The 25952-nt window shown below is 46.9% G+C and overlaps 1 protein-coding gene across 2 annotated transcripts in view; it reads left to right on the forward strand.

Annotated features, from left to right (window-relative positions):
* SLC25A53 (solute carrier family 25 member 53) overlaps positions 1–25099 on the forward strand; it is a 51543-nt gene extending 26444 nt beyond the window's left edge. For both annotated transcript variants that reach the window (XM_085607694.1, XM_085607693.1), the window contains exon 2: positions 20859–25099. In XM_085607694.1, the coding sequence (XP_085463820.1) occupies positions 20877–21767 (891 nt within the window). In that variant the 5' untranslated portion in view covers positions 20859–20876 and the 3' untranslated portion in view covers positions 21768–25099. The remainder of the gene's footprint in view (positions 1–20858) is intronic.
* The last annotated feature ends 853 nt before the right edge of the window (positions 25100–25952 follow it).

Genomic DNA, 25952 nt, shown 5'->3' on the forward strand with positions numbered 1-25952 from the left:
GGCCCCCTGGCGCTAAAGAACAAAAGAATCATGGTATAAAAGTAGGAGCCTGGCTCCTAAGAAATCAGAATCCTGTTTACCACAAAGAACCTCTGCCCGACTAGAAGGAGAAGAAGACGCCGGAGGAGCTGGCCTGCTGCTTGCCTTGCTGAGAGAGGAGAGGAAGAGACTTACTGAAAAGACTTTGCTACTTTGTGCTTGAACATTCTCCAAGGGCTTGATCTGAGCTTGCCCCCTGAACTGAACCCCAGGAACAGTGGGTTCTCTGTGCTTCTTGCTCGTCCTCCAATTCGAGCCGTGTGTGCATCCCGCTGGAAAAGAGACTGCGCCCCTCATCGCCCCTCCTAGGGCCGTGACACTCAGAAGCTTGCCTGCCTCCAACCCGTGAGAGCCCCGCTCCGTCCGGAGCCGCTCTCTGTTCCCGGGCCAGGCCGCCTGCATCCCTGTCACCGCCTGCCATTGGAGTGCGCTGAACGCGCTATCACCCCTCCTGCCGGAAGCCGTCCGACGACTGTGATCTACGCTGGGTCACCCAGCTGCACTAACCGTGCCCTGCGACCCCGCTTCGCTATCCCCGGACTTCTCAGGCCGCGCCGCCCCCGCTGTGGAGACCCTCCTGCACCGCCGTGCTAAAGGGTCGCTGGCCGCGCCTGCCTACGTGCCCACACCTGCTGATTGAGGACCCAAGAACACTTCCCAAGCTGAGAGTCGCACCGACCTGTGCCGACTCTCCTAATCACGAAAGAAGTCCAGTATCGGGCTCGGGGCCCGCAACGCCTTATTTCCCCGTTCGCAGGAACCGATCTCTGTGAGTACTGGAACTACGAGTAAAGAGACTACGAAGTATCCATTTGAAACTACGAACCAAGAACATTTGCCTGCTGTATAACCTGGTGGCCTAGCGACAACGTTATTGGTCTTGTGATAAGTCTGTTGAGATATATATACCTTATTTTTACATAAAGAATCGTATTTTTATATATATCCAAGTCTGGTGTCCGTTTCTGGGGGGATTGATGTATTTACTGTGTGTACGATTGTAAGTGCTTAACCAACAACGCCTGAGGAATCGCCTTGGCTGCTCACGCCACGCACCTAGAGGGTGAGCAAGGGTCATTCGCGAGGGGTTATCCTGTGCCCTGACGTGGAGGAGAAGGTTCCTGCTTGACACAAGGGCAACCTTGCGCCAACCAGAGATCCCCGACTCTAACATTGTTGGCAGCGGGTGGGATTTCGGATTTGCACTTGTGATTTGCATACAGTGAATTATTAATCACCAGATAGTGAGAGCAGACCAAATAACGCAGCCACAGGTTTGTAATTGTTGAACTTTGTTGAGACATCTGCCATTACTGCAACCATGCCTGGCTCACACTCCGCTGGGAGAGCACTCTCTGTGATTTCTGGAATCGATGAGGTGGATTGGGAGAGACTGGAAGGCTACACGATGGAGCAATTGAAAGGCTACAGTGTACAATTCAGAGTCCCCCATGCTGGATGCAAGAGGAAGCCCCAGTACACCAAGGCGTTGAGAGCCTGGAAGGAGTCACGAGACCTACGGAATGCGGGGGACATCGTTCCACCCGACAACCTTGAGGAGCCCAGCAGAGTCCGGTCGCCAGAGGAGCTGGCAGACAGGGCAGCAGACAGGGCGCATGCAATGGAGATGGCAAAGTTGGCAGGACAGATGGAAATTGAAAAGCAGAAGTTGGCCCTGGAGGCACAACAACGCCAAATGGATCATGATATCAGATTGAAGGAGTTGGAGCTGAAGGCGAAAAGTTTGGACACCGCTCCTTCTGGTGGCAGCACTCCACCAGCGCAGGTAGAGTCCAAGGTGTACATCCCCAAAGATGTAGTAAAGGAGTATTTCAGAAAGGATGACATAGGGCAGTGGTTTAGGGCCTACGAGGTGGCCATGTCCTCACACCGGGTCCCTGAGAAAGACTGGGGAGCGGGGTTGTGGGGAAGGTTCCTTGCTGAAGGGCGTGACACACTGTTAGATTTACCCTTAGATCTCCAAACCTCATACCCCCATATGAAGGAAGCTTTAATGACCAGGTATGGGTTAACTCCGGAGCTATATAGACAGCGGTTCAGGGAGACGAAGAAGATCCCTGAGAGTACGTATGTGGAATATGTGACCTTTTTCTGCAGAGCGCTGGATGGTTGGGTGAAGGGTAGCAAAGCGAATGATTATCAAGGGCTGCTTGATTTAATTGCATGGGAGCACTTGTCCAGTCAATGTTTTCCTGAGCTACGCCAGCACCTGATTGATAGCAAGCTGTCCAACCCGAGGAAGCTTGCTGAGGAGGCGGACCGCTGGCTCAGCACCAGGGTCCACAAGGGTCAAGTGGGAGACTCCGCCAAAGGTGGGCAGGGTCCCCAGCAGAAGAGTGGGGGGGACAAGGGTAAACAGAAGGGGTTCCAAAAAGGCCCCCAAAGTAATTCCCAAGGGAACCAGCAGAAGGGTTCTCAGCCTCCCCCACCCCCGCAGCAGAACGGGGCCCCGACAGGTAGACCTGTTCCAAAGGGGCCCTTCAATTGTTATAAGTGTGGTGATCCGGGTCACATTGCCTCTGATCCTAAGTGTCGCCTGTTTGGTAAGACCGCACCCACTGGTGCTCCACCCCGGCAAGTAGCTAGTGTTAACTTTGGGGAGGAAGTAGCAGTCCAGGAGGGTGGGGGTCCCGGGCAGATGACCCTAGTCTCGCTAGGAGACAGTGAGATGGTCCCTGTAACCTACCTGCCCTCTAACACTAAGAAATATGGGCAAGTGGTGACCATCAATGGAAGGAAGGTGGAGGCTCTTAGAGATACAGGAGCCAGCGTGACCTCGGTGAGGCAACACCTGGTGTCTCAAGAGCAGATTGTACCCAATGCCTACTGTAGGGTTGTCAATGCTGACAACGTAGAGAGTCGTTGTCCAATGGCTCAAGTTCCCTTTGAGTGGGGGGAGGTCTCTGGTACTCTACAGGTCGCTGTGAGAACTGACATGCCTGTAGATTGTCTGCTAGGGAATGACCTGGAGAGCTCCCCTTGGGAAAAGGTGGAGAAGACCACGCATCTGAGGATGGTGGGTCTACCCGACTGGGCGTGCGTGACCACCCGGTCCATGGCAGCCAGTAGGGGTGTTGAGAGGGTCCTGGAGCCTGAGGGAGAGGTCCAGGAACCGGCCTTAGGGAGAAGGCGCAGGAGGCGCGGGAAACCGGCCCCCGAAGTTCCCACGGCCCAGGAGGAAGTAGACCCTGAGGGGGATGCTCTGGAGCCTACCGGGGAACAGATTGCCGAACTGGGAGATCTGCCTGAGCTGACCCATTGGCAGCAAGAAGGAGGTCCCTCCAGGGAGGAATTCTGCAGGGAGCAGAAAGAATGCCCTTCTCTCGTAGGTATGCGGCAACAGGCTGCAGACCAGGCCAATGGTGTTCAGGCCAAAACACACTACGTGTACTGGGAGAGTGACCTCCTGTATTCCGAGCCTAAGGCTGCTGAACCTGGGTCAGCCCGTGTGCTGGTGGTACCCCAGAAGTTCAGAACCTTCCTACTGGGGCTGGCTCATGATGTGCCGTTAGCAGGACATTTGGGGATGGACAAGACCTATGACAGGCTTGTCACCCACTTTTACTGGCCCCAAATGCATAAGAATTCAGATTCCTACTGCAGAACCTGTCAGACTTGCCAGGCAAGTGGTAAGAGCGGAGGGAAGCACAAGGCTCCTCTGCAACCTTTCCCTGTGGTCGGTACGCCATTCCAACGAGTGGGTATTGATATTGTGGGGCCTCTGGACCCCAAGACAGCCCTGGGCAACAGGTTCATCCTGGTCTTGGTGGACCATGCCACCCGGTACCCTGAAGCCATCCCTCTGAGGACAGTGACGGCCCCCGTGGTGGGACGGGCACTGATGGGAATTTTCTCCCGAGTGGGATTCCCTCTAGAGGTGGTGAGCGACAGGGGGACCAATTTCATATCCACATATATGAAATCCCTGTGGAAGGAGTGTGGGGTAACTTACAAGTTCACCACTCCTTACCATCCCCAAGGAAATGGGTTGGTTGAGAGATTCAACCGAACCCTCAAAGGCATGATCATGGGCCTGGACGGTCCAATGAGGCGTAAGTGGGACGTCCTCTTGCCATGCCTGCTCTTCGCTTACCGAGAGGTGCCACAGAAGTCTCTAGGGTTCAGCCCCTTTGAGCTTCTGTATGGTCACCCGGTAAGAGGACCTCTGAGTTTGGTAAAGGAAGGCTGGGAGCAATCTCCCAGGAAACCTCCCCAGAATGTATATAGTTACATGCTGGCCTTCCGAAACCAGACTCGGCGTTTCAGGCAACTTGCTGAGGCAAATCTGGAAGCCAGCCAGGAGGAGATGAAGCGGTGGTACGACCGGAATGCCACTCTGGTAGAGCTTCAACCTGGACAAAAGGTGTGGGTCTTGGCCCCAGTGGAGCCGTGTGCACTTCAGGATAAGTGGACCGGTCCATTTGAGGTTGTGGAGCGCAAAAGTCCTATCACCTACTTGGTGGACATGCAGACTCCCAGGAACCCTTTGAGGGTCCTACATGTTAACCGCCTTAAGCCCCACTTAGAGAGGACCGAAGTGGGCATGCTGCTGGCCACTGATGATGGAATGGAAGAGGAGACCGAGCCTCTTCCTGACCTCTTAGTGGCCTCTGAGAAAGATGGGTCAGTGGATGGAGTTAACCTCTCACCCACCCTGACGCCCGAACAACAGGAAGATTGCCGCCACTTGCTGGGACAGTTTTCCGACCGATTCTCCCTGGTTCCTGGTGTCACAGATTGGTGCGTCCATGATGTGGACACAGGAGACAGCTTACCTGTAAAGCACAAGGCTTACAGGGTAACTGACAGGGTCAGAGCTTGCATTAAGGAGGAGGTCTCCAAAATGCTTGCGCTAGGGGTGGTTGAGTCCTCCAGCAGTCCTTGGTCCAGCCCCGTGGTCTTGGTCCCAAAGGCTGCTGCGCCGGGAGCCACACCTGAACTCCGGTTCTGTGTGGACTACAGAGGACTCAATTCAGTCACGAAGACTGACGCGCACCCCATCCCCAGAGCTGATGAGCTCATTGATCGGCTGGGGGCTGCCCGGTTCCTCAGTACGTTTGATTTAACGTCTGGGTACTGGCAGATCGCCTTGACCGATGGGGCCAAAGAGAGGTCCGCATTCTCTACACCAGATGGGCCCTTCCAGTTCCGAGTCATGCCATTTGGGATGAAGAATGCCCCTGCCACCTTTCAGAGGTTGGTCAACCAGGTACTGGTTGGGCTGGATGCGTTCAGTGCCGCCTACCTGGATGACATCGCAGTGTTCAGTGCCACCTGGCCTGAACACCTGCGCCACCTCTGGGAAGTGTTGATGGCGCTGCGCCGAGCAGGCCTCACGATCAAGGCAAGCAAGTGCCAGATCGGGCAGGGTTCCGTGGTGTACTTGGGACACCAAGTGGGGAGTGGCAAGGTGGCACCCTTGCAACCCAAAATTGAGACCATCCTGGCTTGGGAACCCCCCAAGACGCAGACCGCAGTGAGGGCCTTCCTGGGGCTCACTGGGTACTACAGGAGGTTTGTCAAGGGCTATGGAACGATTGTTGCCCCCTTGACAGAGCTGACTTCCAAGAAGCAGCCCAGGAACGTGATTTGGACTGACACCTGTCAGAAAGCTTTCGACACCCTGAAGACTGCCATGTGCACGGCGCCCGTGCTCTTGGCCCCTGACTTCTCCAAGGAATTCCTAGTACAGACAGACGCTTCAGAGCATGGTGTAGGGGCTGTTCTCTCACAGATGACTGAGGAGGGCTGGGACCAACCCGTAGCCTTCATCAGTAGGAGGTTACTTCCACGGGAAAGTAGGTGGAGTGCAATTGAGCGAGAAGCATTTGCTGTGGTCTGGGCGCTGAAGAAGCTAAGACCCTACTTGTTTGGGTCTCACTTCCGGGTTCAGACGGACCACAGGCCCCTCAGATGGTTGATGCAAATGAGGGGTGAAAACCCGAAGCTGTTGAGGTGGTCCATCTCCCTACAGGGTATGGACTTGACGGTGGAACACCGTCCTGGTACAGATCACGCCAACGCTGACGGTCTGTCCAGGTATTTCCGCCTTAGTGACGAGGAACCCCCTGGGCAAGGGTAGTTCTCCCCACATTTCAGCTGGAGGGGACACGTGTTAGACCTGGCACCTTGGCGTGAGTTTCCCTTCCACTTTTTGATGGTGTGCCTCGATTGTTTTGCTGGTGTTGTCCGCTCAGGGCACTGCGCCACGGCTAATCCGTGCCGCAGTGCAAGTGCTCCCTAAGTAAAGTGTACCTGTAATTGATGTCCATGATTGGTTGATTGGATTCACTGTCAGTCCCCAGTAGAGTGCACCAGGGGTGCCAGGGCTTGTGAATGCCAATGCTGCTGGTGGGCTTGCAGCGCTGGTTGCGCCACCCACGGAAGCGGCCTTGTAAAATGTGTCTAGGGTCTGCCACCGCAGACCCTGTGCGCGGTCCGGGACCGTCGCGCTGACTGCGCAAGTGCCCCCACTTGCCAGTCCCTAAACCTTCCCTTACCTACATATTAGCCACCCCTCTGGGAGGCCCAAGGGCAGGGTGCATTGTAGGCATAAGGTAAGACATGCCCTGGTGTGTGTGGCATGTGTTAGTAGTGAATTACAGCCCTTGTCGTTTTTCACTATTGAAGGCTACCTGCTCTCCATAGGCCAGAATGGGCTGCTGGGATCACGCCAACGCTGTGACCCCAGTGGACTCAGAGAGCATGGTAGAAGTGTCAAGTTTAGTATGCCTGAACTCAGGATGATAAAATACTTCTTGTAGTCAAGTTTATTTTAGTATCCTGGGTTTGTAAATACTACTTTTAGAAAGTTAGTATTTACTGACCTGACCATCTCAGTCCGCCTCTGCTGTATGTGTGTGTGTTCTGCCCAGCAACAGTAAGGAGCAGGGTTGGGGAATCCCCAGAGACAGGTTGGCTGCCAGGTGGTGGGTAGAGAGATTACACCTGGATGGGTGGGAGGAGTACACCTTGACTCTTGAATAGACCTGTGCTCTGCCACCACAAAGCCGGCGCCACCCCCTGTGGGGCGGCTGATGTCTCTGCCCTGCTGCTGAAAGGAAAGAGCAGACTCACCATAACAAAGTGCTCCAGAACTGGACTGAGCCAGGCCTAGGCCCCCTGGCGCTAAAGAACAAAAGAATCATGGTATAAAAGTAGGAGCCTGGCTCCTAAGAAATCAGAATCCTGTTTACCACAAAGAACCTCTGCCCGACTAGAAGGAGAAGAAGACGCCGGAGGAGCTGGCCTGCTGCTTGCCTTGCTGAGAGAGGAGAGGAAGAGACTTACTGAAATGACTTTGCTACTTTGTGCTTGAACATTCTCCAAGGGCTTGATCTGAGCTTGCCCCCTGAACTGAACCCCAGGAACAGTGGGTTCTCTGTGCTTCTTGCTCATCCTCCAATTCGAGCCGTGTGTGCATCCCGCTGGAAAAGAGACTGCGCCCCTCATCGCCCCTCCTAGGGCCGTGACACTCAGAAGCTCGCCTGCCTCCAACCCGTGAGAGCCCCGCTCCGTCCGGAGCCGCTCTCTGTTCCCGGGCCAGGCCGCCTGCATCCCTGTCACCGCCTGCCATTGGAGTGCGCTGAACGCGCTATCACCCCTCCTGCCGGAAGCCGTCCGACGACTGTGATCTACGCCGGGTCACCCAGCTGCACTAACCGTGCCCTGCGACCCCGCTTCGCTATCCCCGGACTTCTCAGGCCGCGCCGCCCCCGCTGTGGAGACCCTCCTGCACCGCCGTGCTAAAGGGTCGCTGGCCGCGCCTGCCTACGTGCCCACACCTGCTGATTGAGGACCCAAGAACACTTCCCAAGCTGAGAGTCGCACCGACCTGTGCCGACTCTCCTAATCACGAAAGAAGTCCAGTATCGGGCTCGGGGCCCGCAACGCCTTATTTCCCCGTTCGCAGGAACCGATCTCTGTGAGTACTGGAACTACGAGTAAAGAGACTACGAAGTATCCATTTGAAACTACGAACCAAGAACATTTGCCTGCTGTATAACCTGGTGGCCTAGCGACAACGTTATTGGTCTTGTGATAAGTCTGTTGAGATATATATACCTTATTTTTACATAAAGAATCGTATTTTTATATATATCCAAGTCTGGTGTCCGTTTCTGGGGGGATTGATGTATTTACTGTGTGTACGATTGTAAGTGCTTAACCAACAACGCCTGAGGATTCGCCTTGGCTGCTCACGCCACGCACCTAGAGGGTGAGCAAGGGTCATTCGCGAGGGGTTATCCTGCGCCCTGACGTGGAGGAGAGGGTTCCTGCTTGACACAAGGGCAACCTTGCGCCAACCAGAGATCCCCGACTCTAACACACCTTCTCATAGTGTGCTTGAACATTTAAAAGCTTTAACATTCTATTTTCATAATCTTGAGTATCAAACAACACCACGCCCTCGCCCTTGTCGGCGGTCTTGCTAGATTGTGATGTTTCAGAGAACTTTATTTGCTTCCTGCCTCCCCGTGTGTATCTGGGTCTTCTATAAGAGTTTTTCTCCCAGCCCTGATTGTTTTTTTGTTCATAATAGTTCTCTTTAAGATATGGGTAGGCAAGCTCTTGACTGAATCTATTGATGTCTTTCTTAATTTGTATTTGTTGTTAAATATTCTCTTTATCCATCTGCATCCTTATTAATCTCTTCCAACTTAAGTTTGGCATCCTCAAAGCCTGTTTTGTCTTTTAGTTCCAGTTCTAGTTTTTCTATTGCCTCCCTTTCTATCATGATTATTTCTTGGGCTGTTTCTATTATGAGAAGCATCCAGTCCCGGCTGCAGCGATTTGATATTTGAGTCCAAATTTCTAAAAACATTTTATTTTCAATAAACAAACCTGGTTCATTATGTATCTGTAACCCAATTGGTATCACTCCGGATTTTACATATTCAAAAAAAAATTCAGCATGGGCCTCTGTTCTTATCAATTTTTTCTTAAGGTTATCAAAGTACCCCATTTTTCTCCCTTGCCGGCAATCACTGTACATTTTTTGCGCTTCTTGGCGTTAATTATTCCATTATATCGATCTTCGCTAAAACCAAAGGTTTTAAATGGTCCATTCGCCTAAGCAAGCTGGGACTAATAGAGACAAAAATGTCAAGATACACAATATAGATAGGACTGCGCCCAAAGCTCTCCGGTCCACCCGGACCGTGCACAAATTCTAAAATTAGGGAGAGGGGTCCTACTCACCAAAGGGACAGGACAACAAAAATAGACACTTCTGTCAAAGATAAGATCCCTTTGGGCTCCTTTTTAAGCATACAGGTACACAATACTATCATGCATACACATTACTATCATACATACACTGTTCAAATCACCAACACTAAGTAGAAACCAAAAGAATAATATAAAAATGTAATATATTTTATTATTTAGGATCCAGATAGGATTCAAAATATACAAAGATTTTTTTATGGTTTACCTAAGGTCCATAAGGATCACACTAATCCTCCTATGCGACCGAATGTCAGCTGCTTGGGTTCACTATTAGAACCATTAAGCAAATACATTGTAGAACCAAACTCAGTGATAGTCGCTCAACTTCATTTGGAGTTTGGACTCTTGGAGCCATCACTGGCACAAAGTTCTTCTCTGCTACAACTTTGGCAAGGCACTTCGTGGTTAGGTCAAGGGCAGTAAAGTGAGTGATTGTGATGGGCTGTATAATATAATTTTGAGAGAGCGCATGTTGAATAGTAGCTTTACAGAGCTGCACCAACACCTGATTGATAGCACCTGGTAGATAGCACCTGATTGATAGTGCACTTCACCCAGAGAGCTTGCAAAGAAGGCAGACCTCTGGTTCAGCACCACAGTGTCCAAAAAGGCACCTGGGGGGATTACCAAAAGGTTGAACAGGGTCCCCACCAGAACAAATAGGGGGAGACAAAAATAAAGAGTTCTTAAAGGGCCCCTAAAACAGTTCACAGGGGAAGGATTCCCAGTCCCACCCTGACCAGAAGAAAAGTAGTTATCCTGAGAAGAAATCCTTAGGATGTTTCCCCCCTAAATGCTCCAAGTGCTACAGGTATGGGCAAATCACGGGGGACCCATACTGCCCTTAACAGCAGCAGCCCCCACTGGTAGGCAGCTGCTGGGGATGACCAATGTTGCACATTGGAAGGAAGTTGTCCCAGTTAGTACAGGGGGGAAGGGTAGAGGTTAGTTTAAATTCCCTGGGTGACCGGGATATGGTGCCAAAGGCTCATATGTCTAACAATACAAAAAAATATAGGCAGTGGGTCACCATCAATGGGCAATGGGTTGAGGCTCTGAGGGACACAGAAGCCAGCATGACTATTGTCTAGATTCTTCTGGTGTCCTCAGAGCAGGTAATTCCCAACATATTCCACCAGGTTGTTGTACCTGACAACCACAGAATCACTATCCTGCGGCCCTGGTTCGTTTGAATGGTTGGGTGTTCCAGTTTCCTGAGGGTAGCTTGAGTCCAGCCATCCCTGTGGATTGTCTGCTTGGTAATGACATGGAGCACACTATCTAGACGGAGCCTGAGTTCCGGTCCCACTTGGAGATGTTAGGGTTGCCTGAGTGGGTGCGCCTAAATGCACAATCCATGGCAGCCCGAGAGGGAAGTTGAAAGGACCTGAAGCCTAGAAAAATGGTCCAGGTACCTGCCAAAAAGAGGAAGGGCAGGGGGCATGGGAAACCCACTCATAAAACTCCCATGGTCCAGAGGAGTCTGAACATAAGGGTGAGACCCCAGAACCTACATGGTGGGGGTGGCATTGCTACCCTGGTGGACCTACCCAAGCAGGTCGGCTGGCAAGCAGACGGGGGGACCATCCTGGACAGAGTTCTGCCTAGCACACAAAGAGTGACACACTCTTGAAGGCCCTACGGCGCAGGCCAAGGCCCAGGCATCTGGTGACACCTCTGAGAATCACCTGATTTTAAGGGGAGAATGATCCTGTGTATAGCGAGCCTAAGATTGCTGAGCCTGAGCCAACCCAATGTGTTAGTGGCCCCCCAGTGCTACAGGGTCTTCCTACTCGGAATGACTCAAAATATACACCTGGCAGGACATCTGGGGCAAAACAAGACCTTTGTGTGTCTTGTCCCCCACTTCTATTGGCCCTGGATGAGATTTTTCTCAGATGCATTCGGCAGGTTTTGTCCTACCATCCAGGCCAGTGGGAAGACCGGTTCATCCTGGTCTTGGTGGACCATGCCACCCAGTACCCGGAGTAAATACCTCTGAGGACAGTGACTGCACCCGAAGTGGCCAGGGCACTGATGGGGATCTTTACTCAAGTGGGCTTCCTCAAGGAAGAGGTGTCTGATTGGGGCACAAGTTTCTTATCAGCATACATGAAGTCTATGTGGGACTAATGGGCATGTTGAAAGGTTCAAAAAGGCACTTAAAAGGCATGATCATGGGCTTGCCATAGCCCTTGAGGCAGAAGTGGGACAACCTCTTGCCATACCTGTTGTTTGTTTACAGGGAGGTGCTTCAGAAATGAGTAGGGTTCAGTCCTTTTGAACTTCTGTATGGCCACCCTGCCAGAGAGCCTCTCAGCCCTGTGAAGGCAAGGTGGGAGCAGGCTCCCAAGAACGCCCCCCCCCCATGTTGTCTGCTGCATGCTGGCTCGGAGTACTCAAATGACATGGTTCTGGAAAACCGCTATTGAGAACCTGGAAGCTAACTAGGAAGTTATAATACTCTGGTATGATCAGAAGACTACTTTGGTTGAGTTTCAGCCTGATCAGAAAGTATGGTTGATGGGACCAGTGGAGCATTAGGCCTTGCAGAAGTGATTAAATTGGCCCTATCAGGTGAAGGAGTGCAAAGGGGAGGTCACGTACCTGGTAGATCCCAAGACCCCTAGAAACCCCTTGAGGGTCCTGCATGTCAATCACTTCAAACGTCACTTTGAGAGGTATGAGATAACCATGCTCCTATCCACATGATAGGGTGGAAGAGGAGAGTGAACCTCTCCCCGACCTCCTATCGTCCAAGAAATAGGGTGGGTCAGTGGAAGGAATTGTCCTTTCACAAGCCCTTCTGCCAGGTTCCTGAAAACATTTGTCTTAACTTCTGGGTACTGACAGATTACCTTCACCGAGGGGCTATGGAGAGGTCAGCATTCTGCACCCAAGAGGAACACCTAAGTTTGAAAGAATGCTCCTGCCACCCTCCAACGGTTGGTCAACTGGGTCCTGGCTGGGATGGAGGCTTTCAGTGGCGGATTTCAGTGGCTTATACCTAAATTATATTCCGGTCTTCAGCTCCAGCTGGGAAGACGACATGTTCCACTGCCAGGAACTGCTTCAGGTCCTGCAGAAGGCAAGCCTGGCTATCAAGGCCTGTAAGTGCCCGATAGGGCAGGGATCTGTGGTCTACTTGGGCTACCAGGTTGGTGGGGGCAAGGTGCAGCCAGGCCAAAAATTCAGACCATCTGGTCTTAGGAACCTCCAAGACCCAGGCTGAGGTGAGGGCCTTCTTAGGCCTCATTGATTACTACAGGACATTTATCAAGGGGGATGGCACCATTGTTGCCCCCTTGACAGTGCTGACCTCTAAGAAGCAGCCCAAGAAGGAGATCTGGACGGAGGCTAGCCAGAACGCTTTTGACACTTTGAATGAGACAATGTGCACAGCACCAGTGGTCAAGGCCCCTGACTTATCTAATGAATGTATTGTCCAGACTGAAGCCTTAGAGCATGGCATACTGCTTGTGCTCTCACAGCTGAAAGAAGAGGGCCTTGACCAAACTGTAGCCTTCATGCACCCGAGCGAACTTCCCAGGGAACAGAAGAGAAGTGCTATAGAAAAGGGAAGCCTATACAATGGTTTGGGCACTGATGTTGAGACCATACCTGTTTGGGACTCATGTTTTGGGTCAGACAGATCACAGGCTCCTCAGATGGCTAATGCAGACAAGGGGTGAGAATTTCAAACTGTTGAGGTGGCCCATCTCCCTACAGGAAGTGGACGTTATGGTAGAACATCGCCCTTGAACTGACCATGCCAATGCTGATGGTCTTTCCAGGTTCTTGTGCATTATCGAACTCCCATGAGGGTGGGCAGTTCCCCCCTTCAGCTGCTAGGGGCTTGGGGGAGGCACATTAGCCCTGACATCCTTGGTGTGGTATTCTCCCAAACGTCTTCGCTCCACCCTCCTGTTTTGCTCAATTTGTTTGTGTTTGCTATAGGACTCTCTGCAATTTACCACTGCTTACCAGTGCTAAAGAGCTTGTGCTCTCTACTTAAAATATGGCCAAATCGGCCTACGCCCAATTGGCACATTTTTTTCACTTGTAAGTCCCTAGTAAATACTACATGTAACTACGGATGGGAAATTGAATGCTACTAGGAGGCCTGCGTTGTTTGGACAAAATAGCGAGTTAAAAATATCGGGAGACAGAAATATCGGAAATTAGATATTGTCACACACAAATGTCATGATGCACAAACATTGTTGACAAAAATATCAGTTTTTGAGGTAAGTAATGTTGTTTTAAATCATATCAATGTTTTTAATATTGTTTTCAATAATATAGCTGGTAAAAATATTGCATATTTAATTATTTGAATATGTTTTAGTTGATATATTATTATGTGTTACTATTGTTTATATAAATATTATGAATTAAAAAAATATAGCTTGTATTTGTAAGTGAGTTATTGGGTTTGTAGGGCAATAGGATGGGAAGATAATTAGGTAATAATAATTATGAATTATTTAATACATTTTATTTAATTCTATGATTGATATTTATTATGCAAATTATGTAATACTGATTTATTTTTATTATATGTTATTTATGGGCTGTAAGGTTTGTTGGAGCAAAGGATGGGAAGTTATATAGGTACTAATTAATTAACAATTGATTATTATTGTTAATTGCTTATTTAATTGACTTTTAGCTATGGTAACTATGAAATTGTGAATTTTACTTATATTTTATTTGCAGAATAGGTATGTAGAGGTATAGAGTAGGATGTTAATTAAGGAATAGTTAACTATTATTAGTTGTAAATTATTAATTTGCATTTTAAATCTATAAATTATGGAAAACCGATTTATTTTATTTATATTTTAGTTGCAGGCTGCTAGGTTTCTAGGGATCTAGGCTGGGAGGTTAATAAAGTAATAATGAATTGACAATTATGAATTAATTGTTAATTATGTAATTGATTTTAAATATTTAAATTATGGAATACTTATTTTTTAGTTATAGTTTAGGTGAGGGCTGCTTGGTTTGTAGGGGTATGGGGGAGGTAATTCCATTGATTATTAAAAAAACAATGATTTATTAACTTATAGTTGATTGTTTTATTGAATAGTAATGATGTAAATTGATTAAGTGTGTTTAGTTTTTTTAATACATATAAATATATATACTTGCCATGTTAATTCATAATTTTTATATTGCGTTTAATATTTTTCTACATTCATGGTGTTGCTAATAGCTTCAATGTGTTTGAAGTGAAGTACTTTCCCTGCACTAGTTAAGACGGTAGTAGGAATAGTAAATTTAATCACTTTGCAGTTCAACACTCTTTTGTTACTGGTTGCCTGGGGTATGAGCCCTGGTCAAGCAGCAACCACAATCCTAGTCAGGGTAAGGCCTCAAACCCCTTAATTAACCTGTGCTCAACTCCCTGGTAGCCTGGCACAGAGCAGTCAGGCTTAGCGTAAAAGCAATGTATAAAGTATTTGTGCAACACTCCAAACAGTAGAACTGTAAAAAAAAAAAAAGATTATAACCCACACCAGGTTTAAAGAATAGAGCACAATGTAATACATAAAACAAGACCAAAACAATAAAAATCCAATTAGTAGAAGTGGAGTTATGACTTTTTAAAGGATCAAGTAAAAAATAGCACCTAAAAGCATAAAGTGCCAACTGGGGATATCTGGTCGCGCTGGACCAGCTTAAAGTCAAATGTTCAGGCAGACCGTGATGAAGCACGGGTCGGATACAGTCCCAGATTAGTTCCACTGAAGGTTTACCTTCTCAAGTTTTGTGCTGAGAGTCCTGTTCCCATTCGCGTTGGAGTGAATCATGAGGAGCACAGAGAGGGTTGTGGGCGGTAGTCGGTGTAGTGCGAAGAGCAGGCCAGGCGTCATGGATGGGGTGCTGGAGCTTAGCATTGGCGGTCCCCCATGGGCTGTCGGTGGTGCTGTGCGAAGAGATGGGCTGGCAGCATCTTGTTATGATTTTCAGAGCAAGCGGCGCGGTTCCTGTGCGAACCTGACCTATTGCGGTTCAAGGTAGCCTGGCTGAATAAGGGTGATACCCTGAAACTGGTCCCGGGATGCTTGTTTCTGGTCCAGGTAGGACCTAGATTGGAATTTCGGGCTGAACTGTTCCTATGGGGAGCAGGGTCAAGGTTGATTTGGCTGGGTCTAAACTGGGGTGGGGTGGTGAGAAAAGAAACAATGGATTAAATCCAGATCTGTGACTGGGGGTGAATTTTTCACAATTTGCTTTTTAACTTTATAAAAGAGGCACTTTCAGAACTGTAATTTAAAATCCGACATCACCATAAATGAGGATTTCAAATAGGGAACCCAGAGACACCAAACATAAACCAGTTATCTTTTCCCAATTGCACATTACATTTATAACTTCTACAATGTAATAAGGCAGCTCCAATGTTATTCCATGGGAGTGAAAGGCCTTGTAGTAGTGAAAAACAAATTCAGGAGTTTGTCACTACCTGGGCATGTCAAACTTAAAAGTAAATGTCCCATTTTTTAAATACATTGCAACCTGCCGTTTGGGCTTTTGAGGGCCTATCCTAGGGGTGACATATATATATTATAAAGGAAGGTTGGGGCCTGGCAAAAAATGTGTGGTCCTAAGGCCAGCAAAAATGAAGTCAGCAAAAAAAGGTCATCTGAAGGCAAAAGGTTCGGGGGAAATGATGCCAAGGATGTCAGGTCTAACATGTGTCCTCTGCCAGCTGAAGGCGGGGAGAACTACCCAAACACTTTAGGAGTTCTCTTCACTAAGGCGGACAAACCTGGAGAGACCATCAGCATTGGTGTGGTCTGCTCCAGGATGGTGTTCCACCGTAAATTTAATATGGACTAGCTCAACAGTTTGGGATTCTCAACCCTCCTCTACAATAACCATCTTAGGGGGTCTTTGCTCTGTCTGAAACAGGAAGTGAGCACCAAACAGGTATGGTCTCAGCTTCTTCAGTGCCAAGACCACAGCAAAGGGTATTCAACTCTGTTCCCTGGGAAGTAACAGGTTGATCCAGGCCCTCTTCGTTTAGCTGTGAGAGCACGGCCCCTATGCCATGCTCTGAGAACTCTGTGTGCACATTTAATTCTTAGGAGAAGTCAGGATCCTTGATCATGGGGGCTGTGCACATGGCCTCCTTCAGGGTGTCAAAAGTTTTCTGGCACGCCCCCGTCCAGATCACCTGACATGGCTGCTTCTTAGAATTCAGCTCTGTCAAGGGGACAACAATGGTGCCATACCCTTTGACAAATCTCCTGTAGTAGCTAGTGAAGACTCTCACCTCGGGGGTCCTGGGGGGTTCTCAAGCCAGAATGGTTTCAATCTTGGCCTGGAGGGGATGCACCTGGCCTCCTCCCACTTGATGACCCAAGTAGACCACTGATCCCTTACTGGCCTTGATAGTCAGGAATGCCCTCTGCAGAGCCTGAAGGACTTCACTGGGGTGGCACAGATGGTGCTCCCAGTTAGAACTGAAGACCCCAGTTTTGTCCAAATGGGTAGCACTGAATTACTCCAACCCAGTCAGGACCTGCTTGACCAACCTCTGGCAGGTGGCAGGGGCTTTCTTCAACCCAAAGGGCATTACGTGGAACTGGATGTGCCCTTCTGTGGAAGAGAACATAGAACTCTCTTTAGTCCCCTCATTCAAGGCAATCTGCCAGTGCCCAGGCATTAAATCAAATGTGCTGAGGAATTTGGCAGCTCCCAGCTGATCTTTGAGCACTTCAACTCTGGGGATGGGGTGTGCGTCAGACTTAGTTACTGCAGTGAGCCTCGGTAATCCACATGGAACCTAAATTCTGGAGTGAAACCAGGAGGGGCAACCTTTAGGACCAGCAACACTGGACTGGACCAAGGGCTGCTTGAGGTTTCAATAGCCCCTAACACCAGCATCTTGGAGACCTCCTCTTTAATGCTGGCTCTCACCTTATCCAGACAACCTGTACATTTTGCTCTTCACAGGTGTGCTGTCCCCAGTATCAAAATAATGGGTACACCATGTCATGAGTCCTAGGCTAAGGGAGAAACAAAAGCTAGCTGCAGTCTCTCTTTTTTTCTATGGTCAGGTTAGGGGAGAGGCTGACGCCCTCCACTAACCTATCCTGCTCCTTAGAAAGAAAAGAGGTTGGGGAGAGGTTAACTCTCCTCTTTCACCTCATCCTCCATGACCCATGACTAGGAGCTTTGAAGTGGGGTTTGAGGTGATTGACATGTAGGACCCTTAAAAAGTTACTGGGAGTCTGGAGGTCCACCAAGTAGGTAACATCACTGTTGCGCTCTTACACCTCATAAGGCCCAGACCAGTGGTCTTTAAGGCTCTGTGCTCCACAGGCTTCATTACCCACACTTTTTAGCCAGACTGAAACTCAACCAGAGTGATGTTCTGGTCATACTGCCATTGCATGTCCTCCTGGCTGCCTTGTAGATTTTTCTGCGCTTTCTTCCAGAAGTGTTTCATCTAGTTACGGAGTGCCAGCATGTGGTTGCCCATGTCCTAGGGGCCTTCCAGGGAGCTTATTCCCAGCCCTTCCTCTAAGCACTGAAAGCATCACATGCGGTAGTTGGCGTGGTGCGAAGAACTGTTTGGGCATCGCAGATGGCCAAGCTGGAGCTTTGCGTTGGCGGTCCCTCATGGGGTATCGATGCTACTGTGCAAAGAGATGGCTAGCAGCAGCACATGCTAATTTTCCGAGGGAGCGGCATGGTTCCGGTGCAAACAGGCCCGTTCGTGGTCGCGAAGAGCTCAAATGCTTGACTTCAAGAGCTCGAGAGCCACAGCAAGAGTCCAGGAGTTGAGAGGCACCACTTGGGGGTCAGGATCTCACTGAAGACGGATATAGGGGCTGTTGTGGAGCCTTTTGTGTCCCTGAGGCTCAGACCAGGAGGCCAGCAGATTAGCCCTTTGAGTCACTCTGAGGTCCTGGGTTCAAAATAAAGTTACAGGCCCAGTTCTTCTTACCCAGGCAAGAATGCAGCAGGCAGCAGGTGAGCACAGCAGGACAGCAGTTCCTTTGGAGCAGCAGTCCAGTAGAGAGGCAGTCCTTCTAGTAGCACAGCAGTCCTTCTTTCTGGTAGAGTATCCACAGGTCCAGAAGTGTACTGAAGTGGTGGAGTCTGAGGTCCTTCTTTCATACACAGTTGTGACTTTGAAGTGGGAAGACGTTTCTAGAGGCATGCTTTTGAAGTGCACAGATTCCCTGCCTTCCCAGCCCTGGCTCCAGACCAACTACAGGGGGTTCATAGCCTTGTGTGTGGAGACAGGACACAGCCTATTCAAGTGTAAGTGGGGCTGTGCCCAGCTCCTCCCTCCCATCCTGCCAGGGATGGCCCATCCAGTCACACTTAAACTTCCATTGTGTGTGTCTGTCTAGGAGGAATACACAAAGCCCAACTGTCACCCATACTCAGTGATGTGACCCAGAGACAGGCTGCAGGCACCAAATGGCTAAGGCATGTAAATGCCAACTTTCTAAAAGTGGCATTTTCAGAATTGTAATTTAAAATCCGACTTCCCCATAAGTGATGATTTTAACTTAGAATTCCAGAAACACTAAATTTGAACAATTTATCTTTTACCATTTGGAAATTACACTCATAAAATGTAATAAGGCAACTCCAATGTTATGCTATGGGAGTGTTAGGCCTTGCAGTAGTGAAAAACAAATTAAGGAGTTTTTCACTACTAGGACATGTAAAACTTAAAAGTACACGTCCCACTTTTTAAATACATTGCACCCTGGCCTCTTAGCGGTCCAGGGCCTATTCTAGGGATGACATGTGTATTAAAAGGAAAGTTTGGGCATTGCAAAAGGTTTATTTTGGCAAGTCGAAATGGTAGTTTAAACTACACACGCAGGACCTGCAATGGCAGGCCCGAGACATGTTTAAAGGGCTACTTAAGTGGGTGGCACAATCAGTGCTGCAGACCCACTAGTAACATTTAATTACAGGCCCTGGGCACATGTATCGCCATTCTACTAGGGACTTATAAGTACATTAAATATGCCAATTGGGTATAAGTCAATGTTACCATGTTGCTAGGGAAAGAGCACAAGCACTTTAGCACTGGTTAGCAGTGATTTTGTTTCCAGAGTCCTAAGGCCAGCAAAAACACAGTATGCCAAAATAGGTCTGAAGGCAAAATGCTTGGAGGAAACCATGCCAAGCATGTCAGGTCCACCAAACACTTTCCCTCTGTTGCCCTTTTTGGAGTGGAAATAGTAAATTTCACCCCTCTGAAATCCAAAGCTTTCCCTACCATTGCACAGACTGGAGTGTAAATAGTACATTTTACCCCTCCAAAATCCAACACTTTCCCTACTGTTGCACTGTTTGGAATGAGAATAGTACATTTCCCCCTCCGAAATCCAAAGCTTTCCCTACTTTTGTACTGTTCGGAGTGAGAATAGTAAATGGGGAGAGGTTGTGATCTAACGGCTAGGTAGGTTGATATCAATTCTGGGGAACCGGGTTCAAGTCTCGGGAATGACGCTCAACATCCTGTGATTCTGGGCAAATCACTTAATCTCCCCGTGCCTAACAAAAATGAATGTGTCCTTGTGTAACGCAACTGGTGCTCTTGTAAAGCACTCTGATACCTTTGGGTCAAGTTTGCGCTGTATTAAACTCTAGAATTATTTTTTTCATCCACTCCAAACTTCAATGTTTCCCCTTCTGTAGCGTCGACGACTGTCCGTGACACTCAGCCTGCCCCTTACAGCCTCCTCCACCTTGAAAGGAACTCTACGTGCTGGACTTTTTATTTATAAAAGTTTAATTGGGATTTTCCTTGTATTGTGTTTTCACGTTAATACCAGTTGTGTGTTGCATAAATACTTTACACGTTGCCTGACTGATTTGTGGCCAGCTAGCAGAGGGTTAAGCACAGATTAATTTAGTGAGATTTGTGGTTCACCTTGACAAGGATTGTGGTTGTTGCCTGAGTGGGGCTTCCAACCCCCTCAACCAATAACCCAATTTATTACATTTCTATTACACCAGAGTGGAGTAATATTACTCATGAGTTAAAGGCTTTATGAATGTGTCTATATTATGAACTATTCACGCCATTTGTGTATGTAAAGAAGGTTTACAAAGGAAAATGGCTTTTGGTATAAAGCTCCAAATGAATATTTCACATTGGTTGCTTAATTAGATTTTAGGAGCCCTGCCATATTTATATTTGTTAATTAAACTAAATGGAAAGAGATCTAATGACGTTCGATGGGTCAAAAACTGTTCCTGACCATTATTTGTTTTATGGTGTTTAACCCCTTGTGTGCCCCGCCCTTTCCCCGCCCTGTGCCGGGCGTTGAATTAGCGGGCGGGGTTCATGACGAGATAGTCTCGTCATGGGCACAGCGCAACCGCGGCCCATGACGAGACCATCTCGTCATGGGCACTCAAGGGGTTAAATGGTGGGCTAATTCTATAACTGAAATATTTATAAAGGTGAAAGATAGATAATTCTTTGTTAGTCTAAAACTGTGTGTTTAATTAGTTAAAATATGTTTTTGAAAACTTGGAAACTGTTTTATACATTCATATTTTTTTTATTTCAGACTCAGGCTGTATAAAGAATGAAGGCAGATGTAAGTGGTAACTCCAACAGGACGAATTTGACATGGAGCAAAAGGAGCTACACTATTGGAGCTGTCTCCAGCTTCTTGTCAACCATTGTGACCTTTCCCATCTACAAAACCATCTTTCGACAGCAGATTCATGCATTTGCCATGAGGGCGGCCATGCGACAGCTCCGTCAGGAAGGCCTTCGCAATTTCTACAGGGGGGTATACCCACCACTAGTGGCAAAGACAATCCAAGGGACCTTGCTGTTTGGCACACATGATAGCTTTCTAATCTTGTTCTCAGGAAATCCCTCTGGGCCTTACACACTCAAAGACCGTTGGACGGCAGGCTTCTTTTCTGGGTCTGTCGAGGCTTTTGTCCTCAGCCCTTTTGAACGAGTCCAAAATATTATGCAAGATGGGAGGAAGGTTACCAGTTTTCCAAATATCCACAGTATTTTACGAGAATTTAATTCCTATGGTCTGAAAGAAAGCTTGACCATGGGCTACTATCGCGGGCTATTTCCAGTTTTTCTAAGAAATGGTCTGGGAAGCGCCCTGTATTTCTCTTTCAAGGACCCATTGCGTGATAGCCTATCAGAGAGAGGCTTACCCAGCTGGCTGCCTGCATTTGTGTCTGGCAGCATCAATGGTATGGTGACCTGTTTGATGCTATATCCTCTCAGCGTGCTCATTGCTAACATGCAATCACAGACTGGGCAGTACTCCGTCAGCCTACGCCAGTGTATGAGGACCATTTGTGAGTCAAGAGGAAGGAAGATATCACTCCTTTACCAGGGGGGCTCCCTCATAATCCTGAGATCATGCGTGACATGGGGTCTTACAACAGCCATTCATGACTTCCTAAAAGCAAACAAAGATCAAAAGAATACAAAACAGTGAGGAAAATCGACGCTTCACTGTTTGATGAACTATTATGAGCCTCTGTTGAACCGAATTTGTGGTCAGAGGTCAAACTTCAGGGTTATCAACTCTTGAAATGTCTCTCTAATATATCTTCTGGGATGTCGCATGCCCGCGGATGCAGCTATTTAATTTATGAATATACTTCTCAAACTGATATGTGATAAATAATATATTAATGCTGACAACATTAATTTAGACTTTAACTAGCAAACTATGGATTTTATCCCATGTCGGACAACAATATTGTTTTTAGGAGTTACTGTGCATAGCTTGACTTCTTGCTGCTGACTGTTCCCCATTCCTAACCACAATATTGATTACGATGGCCAGTGAGGGAGTGAACATAACACCCGTCATTCGTCAACTTAGATACCAAATCGTTACAAAACATTATATTCTGAATCTGTGGACTACATTTTCATATTTTTACAGTATGGCTGTGTGGAGCTCACACCGTAGGAACATCAATGTGGAAAGCCTAACAAAATAAGACTCAAGGAGGTGGGTCACAGAAGACAGTTGTTTTTAAAGTAAAATATATATAATCAAGCACAATGGTGCATTTTAAAACATAGTAAACTATCAAATAAGAAAACCAAGACACTTAGGTTAAAAAGAGTAGTTAAAAATTCTTAACTACATAAATTCACAAAAATAATCATTAATGTTAATAGGAGCAGTTAAGGATTCTTGACTTAACTAAGTCACAAAAATTATCATTAATTTTCTTGAAGAAAAAGCATTCCATCAAATATAAATATAATGGGGGTTGAGACTATATTCCATTTACATGTAATGAACACCATAAGGGATTGTAAAGCTCAGTTTTTTTGATATAATAGGCTACATATTTAACAAACTCTGAAAGTTAGGTGGACAAGAGAAGGAGAATCTCTCTAAGCAGTATTACTGAGAATACTTTGAGACCCATTTAATTTTTTGAAGAGGATATTTAGAGGAAACAAACACACAGTGGAATGGGCATTGATCCCCATTATACTTACAAAAATGTGGGCTGTATTTGGCTTCAGTGTGGGCCCCTACATTGCCTACACTGTAGGAGGTCCAGCAAAAATATATCTCCACGCCATTGCAAATTCAGCCATGGACAGTTGTGTATTTCTAGGGTGGCTTTACTGAATTCTTAGTGTTAGTACTTGGTCTACTGCACCTCAGCTCTATCACAAGTTTTTGTATTTGGGTTCCAACAACACATTTTCAATGAGGACGCCATCATTTGGTACTCAATGTCAAGTAGCTTTGCTAAAAGTGACAACATGTTTCTCCTATAGAGCACTTGCATATGGGAAAGTAAGTTATAAAAATACTGTCAAAAAGCAGAAACAGAATGAAATGTTTCCCTTGGAGCAATGACATTACCATTAGATGACTGGGTAATTGTTCGCACACACATACAATAGTGTGCCCTCACACCAATCAGCATGACATTTCCGTGAAAGCCTCATTTTCTTTTCAAAGATATTGGTCTGGTTAACACTTGGCTTAAATCTGAATGCCTTGATGACTACATGAGTAAGTCAAAGCAAAATGTTTGTGAATTGGGCCCAACATATTTAGTATCAACATTCATTCTTTAATGGTCGATATCAGACCTTTCCAAAATCTGAAAATTTAGGAAGAACGATTTTGAAATACTTCACGCAAGGATAACGTTTCTCATTAGAAAAGTGTTGGGGATTGTTCAGATCCTTCTCCTGAAATTAAGTGCTTTAAAGTTTACCTGAGTGCACGGAATCATCAATGCCAAACTTTCTCCCTAATTCTAGAAGTGGATCTTACTACTTCTACAATGCTCCTATAGAAGGAGTTTGAAATTGGGATTATTGTTCCATAATCATCATGAAGCCTAATCCACACAATACTTCTGGTTTGATATGTATTTGCCATTCTTCTTTGAGCCGAAAAAAAGAAAGATTGCATTTTACTGCTACCCAGTCTCTCTTCCCATAACTACCAGGCGAGAAGCAGTGCAGATTGACAGAAAAGAGAGAATAAAAGGTAGGAGAGAGTATGACGTTTATATAGCGGAAGCTTTGTGTCTATTTTTTAATCATGCTTGTAGTATTGTTACACTATGCTTTTAGCATTTAAACCCTACAGACATAGAAGAACAAGTGTACCTGTATCACTTAAATTAATTGGGAAATATACTAGCTACAACTTCTGCTTTTCACAGTTCGCAAAATAAATAAACATAAATATATATAAGTGCAGACAATGCAAAACTAAACACAACAATAGATTGAGACTTCATTATAACGTCAGGTGGTATTAGGAAGAAAGGGTATCTACAGTATTAACATTTTGGATGGCGTCATGTAGGGGCAGGTTTCAGGTGTAGGCGATGACGACCAGATCCATTTCCAATCAGGACGAACCTAGGATCAACAAAACATGGGGCACGCCTTCATCCATCAACAGAGGTGAGCTCGCGTTTCTAGACCAGTTCCAAGCTGGAGATGGCCCTTGCAGGATGGGTAAGTCTGTGAGCTTCAATGGCTAGGAGATTTGGAAACAGTGTCTGTTTTGTATGAAGCACTGCAGACCCTGAAGGTTATATTTGATTACACTATGCACTGTACATTGGAATAATCCACATAAAAGGTATAGCTCTCTCAACCTTAAACACAATTGCTCTACGTTGGACTAAAAGCCGCTGCTTACAAAGCTGCCGTGGGTTGAAGTAGAAGATACAGTTGGTGAAAAGGCTGGCACTCAACTCGTCGGTGTTTTCTCTGTGTCCTAGTTGTGCTGCCATCTCTTTCTACTCCATCTCTTCGTGTATGTATGCCTCCCTGGTGGCCTACGGTGGGCGCAATGGCAGCAAGTGGTGCTTCTTACAAGAAATAAAGGAATCCATACAGACTACAGATGGCCAACACTATGCTGCCAGCTAGTCTGCAAAATAATCCATTCATCTTCATGGTCAGTGCCAGAGCTTCCAAAACCTTTAGATAAAAGTGTTCTTAAACGTTTGAGTTTTTATATAAATAATATATGCATTCCTATTTCTTGTAGAGACATTGAAAAGTTTTTATTGCACTAATTAAGCTCAGGGCAGTGTGCTAAGGATATCTGAAGCACAATATGGATTTTTGGCTTCTCGTTTTGAACTTATGTTTTTTTTATTACAAAAGGAAAATGCATGACTTAGATGTCATTGCAAATGTGAATTATGTTTGTTTCCCTTTAAGCATGCCTTTCTTTCATGCAGATTTTCATGAATTAACTGCAAGTACGAAAAAGGCATAAAATAAAATAAAATGAAACTTCTGGCTACATCAAAATGCCTATACGTTTTTCGTTTTTGTTTTTACATCTGCATTCAGTGAAAATTCATTTGACGTGGGGTAAATGGCATGCTCAGAAAGGTATAGTAAAGAGTTCCACTAAACGGGTGACAAGTTGGAGCATATGACTGAGCCTAAGACATTTTTCCTAACCAGTTCTCTCATAAAACTGAATAAGCAACAAGCAGATATGCTTTCAAAACGTGCTTTCGGATGAAACAAAGTGAGCAAATATATGTCAAGGGAGAAGTTTCTACAGAGGTCCAGGAGAAACGATAGAATTCCCTTTTGTCGTAAGTGAAGAACCTTTTTAAATATGGTACTTTCAAATGTGGGAAGTTTCTCAACTATGCAGTCTTTCACCCTGGTCAAAGAAACTAGTGCCGGGCTGTGTGGATACTAGAGATGCTTGATGCTGATGATTGACTAATGAGTGTTAGCATAAGGTGTCCATGGCCTCTTGCCTCTGAGACATTATCATTTTTTTCCCAGAGGTGATTTTCTAAAGACTTGAGTTGCATTGTCTTCTGGGGGCAGGACATAGCAGACCCCAAAGGGATGCCTAACGCTTCAGTTGCATTCTCAGATTAGGAGAACCAGCACGTGGCTGCACATTTGTCAGTTAGGGTTGGGTGGAACCTCTGTAAGGGTAAGTAGAGAACCTGCTCAAGATATGTGTTGTATCTACATTTCTTGCTGCTTAGCCAGTATGCATGGGTATGTGAATGGAATGATGGAATGCATGATGATTGTATGGAATGTTGGTGTGTCTGGCTGACTGGGAGGTATGACAGTTGGAGAGAGTGGGCTGAGCAGCAGAGATGCAGTTCCTGGTGGGACCATATATCTA

This window comes from Triturus cristatus, chromosome 5_2 (assembly GCF_964204655.1).
Source record: "Triturus cristatus chromosome 5_2, aTriCri1.1, whole genome shotgun sequence".
Taxonomy (NCBI): domain Eukaryota; kingdom Metazoa; phylum Chordata; class Amphibia; order Caudata; family Salamandridae; genus Triturus; species Triturus cristatus.